The sequence below is a fragment of the Bos indicus genome, chromosome 7 (assembly GCF_029378745.1).
Source record: "Bos indicus isolate NIAB-ARS_2022 breed Sahiwal x Tharparkar chromosome 7, NIAB-ARS_B.indTharparkar_mat_pri_1.0, whole genome shotgun sequence".
Lineage (NCBI taxonomy): Eukaryota > Metazoa > Chordata > Mammalia > Artiodactyla > Bovidae > Bos > Bos indicus.
In genome coordinates, this window is record NC_091766.1 from 9,058,216 (window position 1) to 9,072,849 (window position 14,634).

A 14,634-nucleotide genomic window follows, 5' to 3' on the forward strand; every position below is an offset into this window, starting at 1 on the left:
GGCAAATAAATTAGAATTAATAGGAAGACAACAAAGGGGAAAACTCTCAATATCACAGAGAGAAGAAAGCTTAATAAAGTGAGTTAACTTGTATAGATAAACAGAAACCAAATACATAAAAATTCCATAAATAAATAGAAAGAGCAAGTTCTACCTTCAAAATGAAATTTAAAAAATTCACCATTTATGCTCTGAGTTTTAAGCCCTGCAATCAGTGGCAGTTCTTCAGCCCCAGGACACTTAACTCTTTATTAGTTTCCTTCCCAAATATTTTCAGAGCTTTTTTAATATCTTTATTCCTGAGACTGTACATGAAGGGATTCAGCATGGGTGTGACCACACTGTACATCACCGAGGCGATCACACTTGAGTGTGAGCTGTGAGTATCAGCAGAGGTAAGGTACACTCCCAGGACTGAACAAGAAAATAAGGAGACAACTGAGAGATGAGATGCACAGGTGGAAAATGCTTTATACTTCCCCTGAGCTGATGAGATTCCACTTATGCAGGCAATTATCTTAGAGTAAGAGTAAAGAATAGCACCAAGGGAACCACCACCCAGCACCACTGATACAAAATATACCACCATGTCACAGATGAAGGTGTCAGAACAGGCAAGTTTGATCATCAAGTTGGCTTCACAGAAAATGTGGGGGATTACCCGCTTTGTACAGAAGGACAACTGCACCACCATTAAGCTTTGCATCAGGGAATATAGGAAACTCATAATAAAAGATGACAGAACCAGGATACCACAGAGCTGGGGTTTCATGATGACCATGTAGTGCAGAGGGTGACAGATGGCCACATACCGATCATAGGCCATCATGGTCAGGAGGAAGACATCAAATGCCCCAAAGAGTAACAAAAAATACATCTGGATGATGCAGCCTTCATAGGTTATGACTTTGCTGTGAGTCTGGATGTTCCACAGCATCTTTGGGATGATGGTGGAGGTGAAACAGATATCTGCAAAGGACAGGTTGGAGAGGAAGAAGTACATGGGGGTGTGGAGGTGGGAGTCTGAGCTGACAGCCAGGATGATGAGCAGGTTTCCAAAAACAGTGATCAGGTACATGAAGAGGAAAAGTCCAAATATGAGGGGCTGCAGTTCTGGTTCATTTGATAATCCCAGAAGTAGAAATTCTGAAATCTGTGTATTATTACTAGGTCCATAAGGTTGATGTGAAAACTAGGAAAGAAAAAAATATATATATATATATATATATGACTAATTTTCATACAAATGGGCATTACTAAAATAGGTGGAATTTTGCAATTAATATTTTGAAGGTAAGCTACATATGTGTGTGTGTGTGTGTGTGCATGTGGCTCAGCTGTGTTCCACTCTTGCGACTCCCATGAACTGTAGCCCACAAGGCTCCTCTGTCCAGGGAGCTTTTCAGGCAAGAACACTGGAGTGGGTTGCCAATATATATATTTGCCAGGAATTCACCCTATTAAATGGGTCTCTATGACTTCTTTGTCTATGAATTTTTGTCTTGGACTTTGCCTTTCAAAAATTTCCCCTAAAGTCAGGAACAAGACAAGGGTGCCCACTTTCACCATTACTATTCAACATAGTTTTGGAAATTTTGGCCACAGCAATCAGAGCAGAATAAGAAATAAAGGAAATCCAAACTGGAAAAGAAGAAGTAAAACTCTCACTGTTTGCAGATGACATGATCCTCTACATAGAAAACCCTAAAGACTCCACCAGAAAATTACTAGAACTAATCAATGAATACAGTAAAGTTGCAGGATATAAAATCAACACACAGAAATCCCTTGCATTCCTATACACTAATAATGAGAAAATAGAAAGAGAAATTAAGGAAACAATTCCATTTACCCTTGCAACGAAAAGAATAAAATACTTAGGAATATATCTACCTAAAGAAACTAAAGACCTATATATAGAAAACTATAAAACACTGGTGATAGAAATCAAAGAGGACACTAATAGATGGAGATATATACCATGCTCATGGATTGGAAGAATCAATATAGTGAAAATGAGTATACTACCCAAAGCAATCTATAGATTCAATGCAATCTCTATCAAGCTACCAATGGTATTCTTCACAGAGCTAGAACAAATAATTTCACAATTTGTATGGAAATACAAAAAACCTCAAATAGCCAAAGCAATCTTGAGAAAGAAGAATAGAACTGGAGGAATCAACCTGCCTGACTTCAGGCTCTACTACAAAGCCACAGTCATCAAGACAGTATGCTACTGGCACAAAGACAGAAATATAGATCAATGTAACAAAATAGAAAGCCCAGAGATAAGTCCATGCACGTATGGACACCTTATTTTTGACAAAGGAGGCAAGAATATACAATGGATTAAATACAATCTCTTTAACAAGTGGTGCTGGGAAAACTGGTCAACCATTTGTAAAAGAATGAAACTAGAACACTTTCTAACACCATACACAAAAATAAACTCAAAATGGATTAAAGATCTCAATGTAAGACCAGAAACTACAAAACTCCTAGAGGAGAACATAGGCAAAACACTCTCCAACATACATCACAGCAGGATCCTCTATGACCCACCTCCCAGAATATTGGAAATTAAAGCAAAAATAAACAAATAGGACTTAATTAAAATTAAAAGCTTCTGCACAACAAAGGAAACTCTAAGCAAGGAGAAAAGACAGCCTTCAGAATGGGAGAAAAATAATAGCAAAGGAAGCAACTGACAAACACCTAATCTCAAAAATATACAAGTAACTCCTACAGCTCAATTCCAGAAAAATAAATGACCTAATCAAAAAATTGGCCGAAGAATTAAATAGACATATCTCCAAAGAGGACATACAGATGGCTAACAAACACATGAAAAGATGCTCAACATCACTCATTATCAGAGAAATGCAAATCAAAACCACTATGAGGTACCATTTCATGCCAGTCAGAATGGCTGTGATCCAAAAGTCTACAAGCAATAAATGCTGGAGAGGGTCTGGAGAAAAAGAACCCTCTTACACTGTTGGTGGGAATGCAAACTAGTACAGCCACTATCGAGAACAGTGTGGAGATTCCTTTAAAAACTGGAAATAGAACTGCCTTATGACCCAACAATGCCACTGCTGGGCATACACACTGAGGAAACCAGAAAGGAAAGAGACACGTGTACCCCAATGTTCCTCACAGAACTGTTTATAATAGCCAGGACATGGAAGCAACCTAGATGTCCATCAGCATATGAATGGATAAGAAAGCAGTGGTACATATACACAATGGAGTATTACTCAGCCATTAAAAAGAATACATTTGAATCAGTTTTAATGAGGTGGATGAAACTGGAGCCTATTATACAGAGTGAAGTAAGCCAGAAAGAAAAACACCAATACAGTATACTAATGCATATATATGGAATTTAGAAAGATGGTAACAATAACCCTGTATATGAGACAGCAAAAGAGACACAGATGTATAGAACAGTCTTTTGGACTCTGTGGGAGAGGGAGAGGGTGGGGTGATTTGAGAGAATGGCATTGATACATGTATAATATCGTATATGAAATGAGTCACCAGTCCACGTTCAATGCATGATACCGGATGCTTGGGGCTGGTGCACTGTGACGACCCAGAGGGATAGTACGGGGAGGGAGGAGGGAAGAAGGTTCACGATGGGGAACACGTGTATACCTGTGGCAGATTCATATTGATATATGGCAAAACCAATACAATATTGTAAAGTTAAAAATTAAAAAAATAATAATAAAATAAATTAAAAAAAACATATTTTGAAAAGAAAAAATAAATAAAATCCCTATAGTCCAATCACAGAGAAAGACTATAAGCAAATATGTACCACACTGGGTGGTTTTAGGTGCTACAAATAAAGAAAATATGCAGGTATAAAAGTGAGTGGCTGGCACTTATTTTTCATTGAGAGCTATATTTATTAATCAGTTAATCTGCTAACTAGATGATGTTTGAAAACAGAATTTAAGGAAGACGCAACAGGTGACAATAGTTTATCAGGTCATGTACATGTCTTGTTGGTAAAAGAATCTGCAATGATACTGAAGATCTTTTTTTAGATATTTAAGCTCAAAAGTAAGCCAGTGTTCAGGGAAATGTAAGAGGGAGGGTGATGAAGGGTTGTGTCAGAGGATGCTGAAAAATAAAGTGACTTCTGTGCTATTGCTAAAACTTCAAGACACGGGGAATCCATCATCCAGTGTATTGTTCCTTGCGCTCTGTAAATCTGCTTTATGCTCAGAATAACTAATAAAGCAAATATGTGTGTATAGTATATAAACACATATATTCATATATACTTACACATTACATTTACACTTACACTTACACAGTCTCTCAATCACCTTTATGACCTTATGGACTGCAGCCTGCCAGGCTCCTTTGTCCATGGAAGTCTCCAGGCAAAAATACTGGAAAGAGTAGCCATTCCCTTCTCCAGGGGAGGATCTTCCAGACCCAAAGGATCAAACCCAGGTCTCCTGCATTGAGGGTAGATTCTTTGCTGTCTGAGCCACCAGGAAATATATGTATATACATCTCCAGATTGAAAAAAAGTTATATCTTTATGATAGCAAGTCATCCTATCAATTCAACATCCCACTAGAAAGATCAGTGAAGAGAAAAAACCCAGAACTTGCTAATGGGAATGTACAATATACAAAAATAGTGAAAGGATTTTATAGGGAAATGGTAAAAGACACTTCTAAATTGTATTAAACACATCCTTTTAAAATTAGGAAACCTTTCATCAAATCTTGGATCTATCACAAGTATCTATTTAAACTATAAGAGGCAATTTAATCATTCTATATTTTTACATGTTTACCCAAGTAATGGGAAGCATGGTATTTATCTTCCTGAGGTGACTGAAAATATATACAAAAAGATTAGCCTCACCTTCCTATTTGCAAAAGAATGGTTGTCAGTGGTGATGAGTCACCACGTTCAGTCCTGTGGATGACAGGACAAAGATAAAGCTGCTTGATGTAATGTTTAAGCAATAAATAGGAAGCTGACACTGCAAGATGAATGTGCAAAGGGGAAAATGATGAAAGAAAGTGTGAAAGAGTGTCCAGGAGTGAAGCATCCAGTTTTTCAAAATGTGAGTAACACAGCCATAGCATCGAATATTAGGCAGACTTTGAAATAGTGAATGAACAAAACACTAGTGAACTGGAGGCAAGTCCATGAGGTACTAATGAATAAGAAGGAACAGTGGACACAAAGAAGAAACAAGACTGCACTAAAATATAAAGAGTGTGTATGATATGCACATAATTCTATTTATTTGAATAAAATTATATGAATATATATGCAAATCTATATTATATATAGATTATACATCTATAGGAAAAGAAGTTTAAAAAGAACAAAGAATTTATAATATAGAAAGTGTCAGTAAGAATTCAATTAGACTAGAATTAGTGGTTTCTATGCAGGTCAGGAAGCAACAGTTAGAACTGGACATGGAACAACAGACTGGTTCCAAATAGGAAAAGGAGAACATCAAGGCTGTATATCGTCACCTTGCTTATTTAACTTATATGCAAAGTACATCATGAGAAACACTGGAATGGAGGAAGCACAAGCTGGAATCAAGATTGCCAGGAGAAATATCAATAACCTCAGATATGCAGATGACACCACCCTTATGGCAGAAAGTTAAGAAGAACTAAAGAGCCTCTTGATGAAAGTGAAAGAAGAGGGTGAAAAAGTTGGCTTAAAGCTCAACATCCAAAAAACTAAGATCATGGCATCTGGCCCCATCACTTCATGGCAAATAGATGGGGAAACAGTGGAAACAGTGGCTGACTTTATTTTTCTGGGCTCCAAAATCACTGCAGATCGTGATTGAAGCCATGAAATTAAGAGACACTTACCCCTTGGAAGGAAAGTTATGACCAACCTAGACAGCATATTGAAAAGCAGAGACTACTTTGTCAACAAAGATCTGTCTAGTCAAGGCTATGGTTTTGCCAGTGGTCATGTATGGATGTGAGAGTTAGACTATAAAGAAAGCTGAGCACCGAAGAATCAATGCTTTTGAACTGTGGTATTGGAGATTTTTGAGAGTCCCTTGGACTGCAAGGAGATCCAACCAGTCCATCCTAAAGGAAATAAGTCCTGAATATTAATTGGAAGGACTGATGCTGAAGCTGAAACTCCAATACTGTGGCCACCTGATGTGAAGAGCTGACTCATTTGAAAAGACCCTGATTCTGGGAAAGATTGAAGGCAGGACGAGAAGCGGGTAAGAGAGGATGAGATGGTCGGATGGCATCACTGACTCAATGGACATAGGTTTGGGTGGACTCCAGAAGTTGGTGATGGACAGGGAAGCCTGGCATGCTGCAGTTCATGGGGTCACAAAGAGTTGGACATGACTGAGTGACTGAACTGAACTGAATCAACCATATGAAGCAAAATTGAATAAGAATCCAAAACTAACTTATACAGCAAAATAATATAATAAAAATTTGACAGTAACATTATGGGTCTCTGGCTATAGATTAAATTTCCAAAGACTTGGAAATGTAAGGATATAAGGGAAGGTCTTTTAAACTCATGGAAGAGGCAGTACAGTGCCTAGTTTTATTTTCATCCTATATAAGAATATACTGTCATATAAGTTTATGCAATGCAACAGACATGAAAGATGAGGATTTGATCCCTTGTTTGGGAAGATTCCCTGTAGGAGGGCATAGCAACCCACCCCAATATTCTTGTCAGGGTAATCCATAGACAGAGGAGCCTGGAGGGCTACAGTTCATAGGGTCATAAAGAGTCAGAGGTGACCTAGTGACTGAGCACGCTTGCACACATACAGAAGAATATTCACTTTCACTTTTGTTTCTATCAAAGATCTTCAAGAATACTAAAGTGACAGCTCAATTTTTCAGTAAGGAAAAATATGGAGAAAACCGGATAGAATGAGTGATATATTCGACCACACACTCACAACCCCTTACATATACACCTGTACATTCATAAAAGAACTCAGTCTTAAACAGAGATTTGGTAGAAAAACTCCAGTTCCTTGTTTGGAACAATGTAATCAAAAACAAGAATAAAAATTCTCCGACCCTTCCTACACAAATGTAAAGATTTTGTATAGACTATAATAGAGAATACAAATGAAAAAGTAATCCACAGATAGTATTCAGCTTCACAGAAAAATACTTGCAAAATAAAGCTATTCAGCATACTGCTTTTTAATTCTCAAAGACATTTTTTAATCTGAATCCCCAGAGTGAAAAAGAGATAATGTAACATTAATGTAATGTTACATTACATTAATGTAATTAATGTAACATTAATTATTACAAAGTAATATTTGCAAGCAATACATTGGTCTGGATCTTTCTTACTAATATAGAAATGTTTCAAAAATAGCCCATCTTAAAAATTTAAAAAAAAAGAAATACCCACAATTTGTCAGACTACCTCCACACCAAACGATTTTTATTTACTTCCTTTTTCTCCAAAACCCCTTAGATAAGTCCTGCTTTTACTAGAAGCACGGTATGCCAGCCATTCTTGACTCTAATGGGTTACCTTCACTTCATAGTCAACAGTCACCCCTGTGAAGGTTCATGCTCACATCCCTTTTCAGCATGATAAATAAATGTATTAATTAGTTAATCAGAAAAGCAAACAACTAGCAATCTCTTAGCGTTGGGCCCAGCAAGTGGCTATCAGGTGACCTCAAGGATATGTTCTTGGATTTGATTTTCTCTGATCCTTTTCCACAGTATCTCCTGGACTCGCCAACTCACCTGGATGGGTACTCTGAGAGGAAGGTCACTGAGGGGAACTCCAAACTCCTCCTGGATGGTTAATGATGGAGACTGAATCTCTGGCTCCTCAAAATACAGCAGGGAGGAGGGTGGTGAGAGTCTCCCAGCCAGACTTAGGACTCCAAGAGCAACTACACGCCCCATGCAATCAAAGGTTGTACAGGCTGAGGGATGCAGCAGAGGAGATATTTATAGTTCCCCTTGTCCGCTCATCAGCACATTTCTGTCTTGTTACACCAAACTCTAAGCACATGATTTCCCGGTGGGACACTAGTCTGAAGACGGAAGGGAATATCCTGGAGATTCTGGGTTTCCAAGAGACCAGGTTAGAGTCAAGAAAATCCAGAGCTTATTATCATAGTTCTTCCTCGTGTACATTCTGAATTATTCAGTCTAATCTTCCAGCACCTCATCCCAAACCTGACCTAAGATTTTCTCAAAATTTAAGACTACATTACATACTTGGCATAGATTAGATTCCTTGAGTCTATAAAGTATTTTGTAGTAGAGACACAGCCCCTGATGTCTAGAGAAAATTTCTCTTCTCTTTAATAAGGTCAAGGAGGAGAACTTTATTCCTTTGATATAAACCTTGAGCTCTGCACACCTCAGATTCATGCCACATTGTTCAAAATCATTTGAAATTTCATAATTATATCACAAGTTAAGAATTGTCATTTAGTCCCTCACATTGAAATGTTTGTTAATTGTAAGGTGTATATTTGGATTTTTTCCCCTCTATAATATTTACTCAGAATAGGAAAGTAGATATGTTCTTCCTTATAGCTTCCAGAAGAATTCCAGCACCACAATCATTTTGACTTTACCCAGTGAGACTCATTTCAGTCTTTTGACCTCCAGAATTGTAGGAGCATAAATGTAAATGTGTTTGTTTAAATCATTAGTGTGGTAATTTTACATTTGCATTGGGAATTGGCTATAGATATTTATTCAACTTCCCTGGTGGTTCAGTCGGTAATCTACCTACAATGTAGAAGATACCAGTTCAGTCCCTGGTCCAGGAAGATCAAATGGAGAAGGAAATGGCAACCCATTCCAGTAGTCTTGTCTGGAGAATCCAATCGACAGAAAAGCCTACAATACGTAGGGTCACGAAGAGTAGACATGACTTATCAACTAAACCACCACCAACACCATAGACATTTAGCCAATAAAATTTTGTTCAAGAAACTGAGATTACATTTCTGAATTTATACATTTAACTTCCCCTGGGGAAAGACATACTGTGTTGTAATCTCATCTTAAGTAGAAGAGGAAATTTAAATTCAATTTGGGAAATATTCACTTTTTAGATGATAGAGATTTTCTCATTGCATAAATGTAAATGTGCTTTAGATTGTGATGTCCCTGAGACACTAATATAGGAAAAGTAATTATTTAATATGTTGTCTACTATTTATACATATTAATTCTTCTGATCCAAGAACATATGATATTGCTCCACTTATTTGTGCCTACTTCCACTTCTTTCATGAAAGTCTTAAAAACGGTTTAGTGTATAGGAATTTGACCTCTTGGTTCTGAATACTTTTACATCCTTTTTGATGCTATTATAATTGAGAGTTTTCTTTTCTAGATTGTTCATTGTTAGTGTATATAGACATAATTGATTTTTACATATTGATTTTCTATCCCGCAAATTTACTGAATTTGTTTATGTGTTCTAATATTGTTTGATGGAGCCTTTAGGTTTTCATGTAGATAGATAGATAGATAGATAGATATAGAGAATTATCTTCTTCAAACAGACAAATTAATGTTTTTCTTTTCAATTAGGATGCCTTTATTTTCTTTCCTAGGTACTCTAACTAGAACTTTCAGGACTATGTTGAATAGAAGTGTAAGAGTGGACCCTCTTGTCTTGTGTCTGAGCTTAAAGAATATGTTTTCAATTTTCTACCAGTCAGTATAATGTCATCTGTGGGCTTTTCATATATGGTCATTTTACTGCTGAGCTTCATTCCTTCTATATTCACTTTGGTAGAATTTTTATCATGAAAGAATGTTGAATTTTGTCAAATGATTTCTCTGCATCTATGGTTATTTAATTCCATTCATATGGTGTATTACATTGATTGATTTGCTTTTGTTGAACCACATTTGTGTCCCAGAGATTAACCCCATGTGATCCTCGGTTATGATCCATTTAATGCTCCATAGAACTTGGTTTGCAAGGATCTTGTTTAGAAATTTTTCATGTATATTCATCCAATATATTGGACTATAGCTTCCTTTTTTCTTTCTTTAAAGATTTTTTAACTTTTAAAAATAGCTTTATTGAGATATGATTCACATGCCATACAATTTACCAATTTTAAATGTACAATTCAATTTTTTTTTTAGCAATTCTTAGATATCTACAACCATCAATAGTTTTAGAACATTTCCTGATAGAATTCATGATGCATTTGTTAGAATCTGCTTATCTATGATTCCCTTCAAGGGTCCTGGCTGCTGTTATTCCAATCTCTCCCCACCCCCTTCTCATGAAGTTTATGTCAGTTTTCTGGATGGACATTTAGTCACTGGTTCCCCTGCACAGCTGGGGAAGCTTGACTCTCACTCATATGCTTTCACTTTTTTTTTGTGGGAGAGACCACAGGACCAAATGTTGCACATGACATTGACCTGTTCCACCTCAGGGGAGGCATGATGCTAGAGAAACTAGCTAACTTGAAACATAAAGAAAGACAGACACCCTCAATGAGAGTCATGAATGAGAATGTGAGAAACAACTTGCCTGGAAAAGACTAACAGAAGCAGCAAAAAATGTAATATTTTATGTTTTTGCATAAAATATTAATCAATTTCTAGAGGTCAGGTATGGACTTGCTGTATGAGAAGAAGTACATTGCACAGGGTATTATTTCACTGCAACTACTAGATAGTCATGCAAGTTGGCAGACCAGGCAAAGTTGACTGTCAAATAAAGCTCTTGGGCAAAGAACTCCAGAAACTGGCAGTTTGTAATTGGGCTGAGAAATCTCATATATGAAAATAATCAAGATGATAAATGTGGGACACACCAGTATCTAATACAGATATAAATAGCATGGTTCATCCCTTGGGGATTTATTGAAAATCTACTATTCTTGAATTTATTGATGTGAGGTGAGCACACAGGTATGGAGTGAGCACATTGGGATGATAGGATCATACACAATGTACACAATGTTGTACTCAGCTATATGGACTTATGAGCATCTGAATAGTGATCAGAGCACCTCCAGCTATATAATTTCACTTGATAAGAAAGGCAGTGTAATAAACTATATGATTTAGGATAACTTGTTATGCAGCAATAGCTAAGTGAAACAACCAAGCAAACAGTAATGAGAGCACGCATAAAAATCCACTGCTTTTTATTTTTGGCATACATCTTGATTTGGGGACAATATTCATGATTATTATTTAAACTTGTTTCAGATAACTAGATTATCAGTTGGTTCATTGGTTTCTCCTTAATGAGGAACTTGTTCTAAGAAACTTGGAATGGTTGGAAGGATATGCACATTGTGCCAAAGTAAATGGTGATCTGGAATCACATGACTAGGTAGAAATTTCAGCTTGCTTGTGAGTCATCCTTTGATCATGAAGAATGAAGGTTCCTGAGGAGGAAGGACAAATGAAATCATTCAGCTTGATATTGTTCATTCACTGCTCATGATTCTTTAGTGGTTATGATGAAATTTAGAAAAGTGAAGATCCTTCGTTCAGAGCAACAGAGGAGTCATAACTGTAATCAGGACAGGAAATTTTAAAGTCAAAATTGAGTGATCCAGGAAAACAATTATAAAACACACCAAATAATCACTAACTCCAGTGTATAGACTCCCTCTCTCTTGGACACCAATTTTCCACTTTTCAATGAGTAGATATATAGACAGAAATTTTTTACATGTAAGGTTGAAAATTTGCTATGACATATTTAAGGTTATCTGTGACAATAGGACCATACTGTTACTGTTGTTCAGTTGATGTTAGGTCTGACTCTGTGACCCCATGGACTGTGGCAGGCCAGGCTTCCCGGTCCTTCACCATATACCAACATTTGCTCAAGCTCATGTCCATTGAGTTGGTGATGCCATCCAACCATCTCATCCTGTCATCCCCTTCTCCTGCCTTCAATCTTTCCCAGAATCAGGATCTTTTCCAATGACTCTGCTCTTCACATCAGGTAACCAAAGTATTAGAGCTTCAGCTTCAGCATCAGTCTTTCCAGTGAATATTCAGGGTTGGTTTTCTTTAGCATTGACTGGCTAGATCTCCTTGCAGTTAGGGGACTCTCAAGAGTCCTATCCAACACCACAGTTTGAAAGCATCAGTTCTTTAGTGCTTGGCTTTCTTTATGGTTCAACTCTCACATCCATACAAAACTACTGAAAAAACCATAGCTTTGACTATATGGACCTTTGTTGGCAAAGTAATGTCTCTGTTTTGTAATATGCTGTCTAGATTTTTCATAGCTTTTCTTCCAAGGAGCAAGAGTCTTTTAATATCATTGCTGCAGTTACCATCAGAAATGATTTTGGAGCACAAAGACCATATTAGGTCGGTCTATTTATTCACATTTGCATTTCAATATAGATTTTACTGGGAGATACACATTTGATGATGATTTTTAATAGGTGACTATGATAGATACTCGGAGAAGGCAATGGCACCCCACTCCAGTACTCTTGCCTGGAAAATCCCATGGACGGAGGAGCCTGGTAGACTGCAGTCCATGGGGTCGCTAGGAGTCAGACACGACTGTGTAACTTTCAAGTAGACAACCTGAGCGACTTCACTTTCACTTTTCATTTTCATGCATTGGAGAAGGAAATGGCAAGCCACTCCAGTGTTCTTGCCTGGAGAATCCCAGGGATGGGGGAGCCTGGTGGGCTGCTGTCTATGAGGTCGCACAGAGTTGGACACGACTGAAGCGACTTAGCAGCAACAGCATGGTAGATACTAGGGACACAGGTTGAACAAGCAGCATATAACCCCAGAAGAGCAGTTATAAAACTCAACAGTATGAATAAAGTTGATATTACCAAGATATCATGGAAATAAAGTTATAATATAGACAAAAAATGAGAGACTCAAAATAACAAACTGGTTTGGATTTCACTCTGCAGTGGAATTATATAGGTTACTCTAGCTGCTAAGTGTGGTCTTTCTATGTGAGTGATACAGCTCAAGACAATTCTTTATGGAAAATTAAAAAAAAAATACTTGGGAAGATAGCTCTCACTTAAAGGGAAAAAATGAGGAACAAAAATTTTCCCATGAAGTAAATGGAAATTTTCAAATATTCCTTATCCAATTTCAGAAAAAAATAAGAAACTTAGAGAAGTAAGGAAAGGTATCCATATACCAGACAGAATAGAAAGCTTAATCAAGTGACTTACTTAAATTATATGGAGAAGTTGAAATCAAAGAAATAGAAAGACCAGGAAATAAATGTAAGGAATAAGAGCTCTTTCTGCAATCTGATCAAGAATCACAATTTCTGCCTCTAATGATTTGAGTGCTGTAATAACTGACACTTCTTCAGCCCCAGGACAATTGGCCCTTTTACAGCTGCCATCCCAAAGAATCTTCTTAGAAATCTCTTTATGTCTTTATTTCTCAGACTGCAGATGAAGGGGTTCAGCATGGGTGTGACCACTGTGTACATCACACAGGCTGTTTCACTTGAGTGTGAGCCATGGGTAGCAGCAGAGCTAAGGTACACTCCTAAGCCTGTACAATAAAACAAGGAGATGACTGAGAGGTGAGATGCACAGGTGGAAAAGGCTTTATACTTCCCCCGAGCTGATGAGATTCCACGTATGGAGAAAACTATCTTAGAGTAAGAGTAACATATCCCAGTGAATGGACCACCACCAAACAGCCCAATTGCAAAATACATCATCACATTATTGAGAAAGGTGTTAGAACAGGCAAGTTGGATCACATCTTTGAATTCACAGAAAAAGTGGGGGATTTCCAAGATGGTACAGAAAGACAGTCATAATGCCAGTAAGCTTTGTAACAAGGAATTCAAGGCATCTATTAGCCATGATATCAGCACCAGCAGTCCACAGAGAACAGGGTTCATGATGACCGTGTAGTGCAGGGGGTGGCAGATGGCTATGAAGCGGTCATAGGACATCACAGTCAGAAGAAAGTTGTCCAACTGTACAAACAGTAAGAAAAATACATCTGGGTAAGGCAGTCTTCGTAGGTAATGACTTTGGTTTGAGTTATTATATTCAGCAGCATCTTTGGAATAGTGGTGGAGGTGAAGCAGATGTCTACAAAGGACAGGTTGGAGAGGAAGAAGTACATGGGGGTGTGGAGGTGGGAATCTGAGATGATAGCCAGGATGATGAGCAGGTTTCCAAACACAGTGATCAGGTACATGGATAGGAAAAGGCCAAATATGAGGAGCTGAAATTCTGGTTCCTTTGAGAATCCCAGAAGAATAAATTCTGAAATTTGTGTATTGTTGCCTGGTACCCTGTGGTAGTGATCACTACTAGGACAGAAGGAAAAATGACTAATTTTTATACATATAGACCTTAGCATAGTGAAATGCTGTAAATTGTATTCAGTCATTTTAAATGGCCTTCCGTAACATCATAAGTGTTATCAATTCATTTCAGTTCAGTTGCTCAGTCATGTCTGACTCTTTGCGACCCCATGGACTGAAGCCCACCAGTCTCCTCTGTCCATGGGATCCTTCAGGCAAGGATACTGGAGTGGGTTGCCATTCCCTTCTCCAGGGGATCTTCCTGACTCAGGGACTGAACCCAGGTCTCCTGCATTGCAGACAGACTCTTTATGG

The 14,634-nt window shown here is 37.7% G+C and overlaps 1 protein-coding gene and 1 pseudogene across 1 annotated transcript; both read right to left on the reverse strand.

Moving 5' to 3' along the window:
- Nucleotides 1-211: 211 nt before the first annotated feature.
- Nucleotides 212-7,943, reverse strand: LOC109560871 (olfactory receptor 7A17-like). The gene is made up of 2 exons (XM_019963340.2): nt 7,779-7,943; nt 212-1,192 (listed from the first exon to the last, which is right to left on the reverse strand). Exons 1-2 carry the CDS (start codon nt 7,941-7,943, stop codon nt 212-214), a joined length of 1,146 nt encoding a protein of 381 aa, XP_019818899.2.
- A 5,377-nt stretch (nt 7,944-13,320) lies between these two features.
- On the reverse strand, nt 13,321-14,375 carry LOC109560873 (olfactory receptor 7A10-like; annotated as a pseudogene).
- Nucleotides 14,376-14,634: the final 259 nt, after the last annotated feature.

Bases quoted from the DNA above. Each gene is read 5' to 3' on its own strand.
- LOC109560871 (XM_019963340.2), bottom strand. From the start codon at position 7,943: ATGGGGCGTGTAGTTGCTCTTGGAGTCCTAAGTCTGGCTGGGAGACTC. The intron at 1,193-7,778 runs GTGAGTTGGCGA...TTTCTTTCCTAG, and splicing joins CTCTCAGAGTACCCATCCAG to TTTTCACATCAACCTTATGG.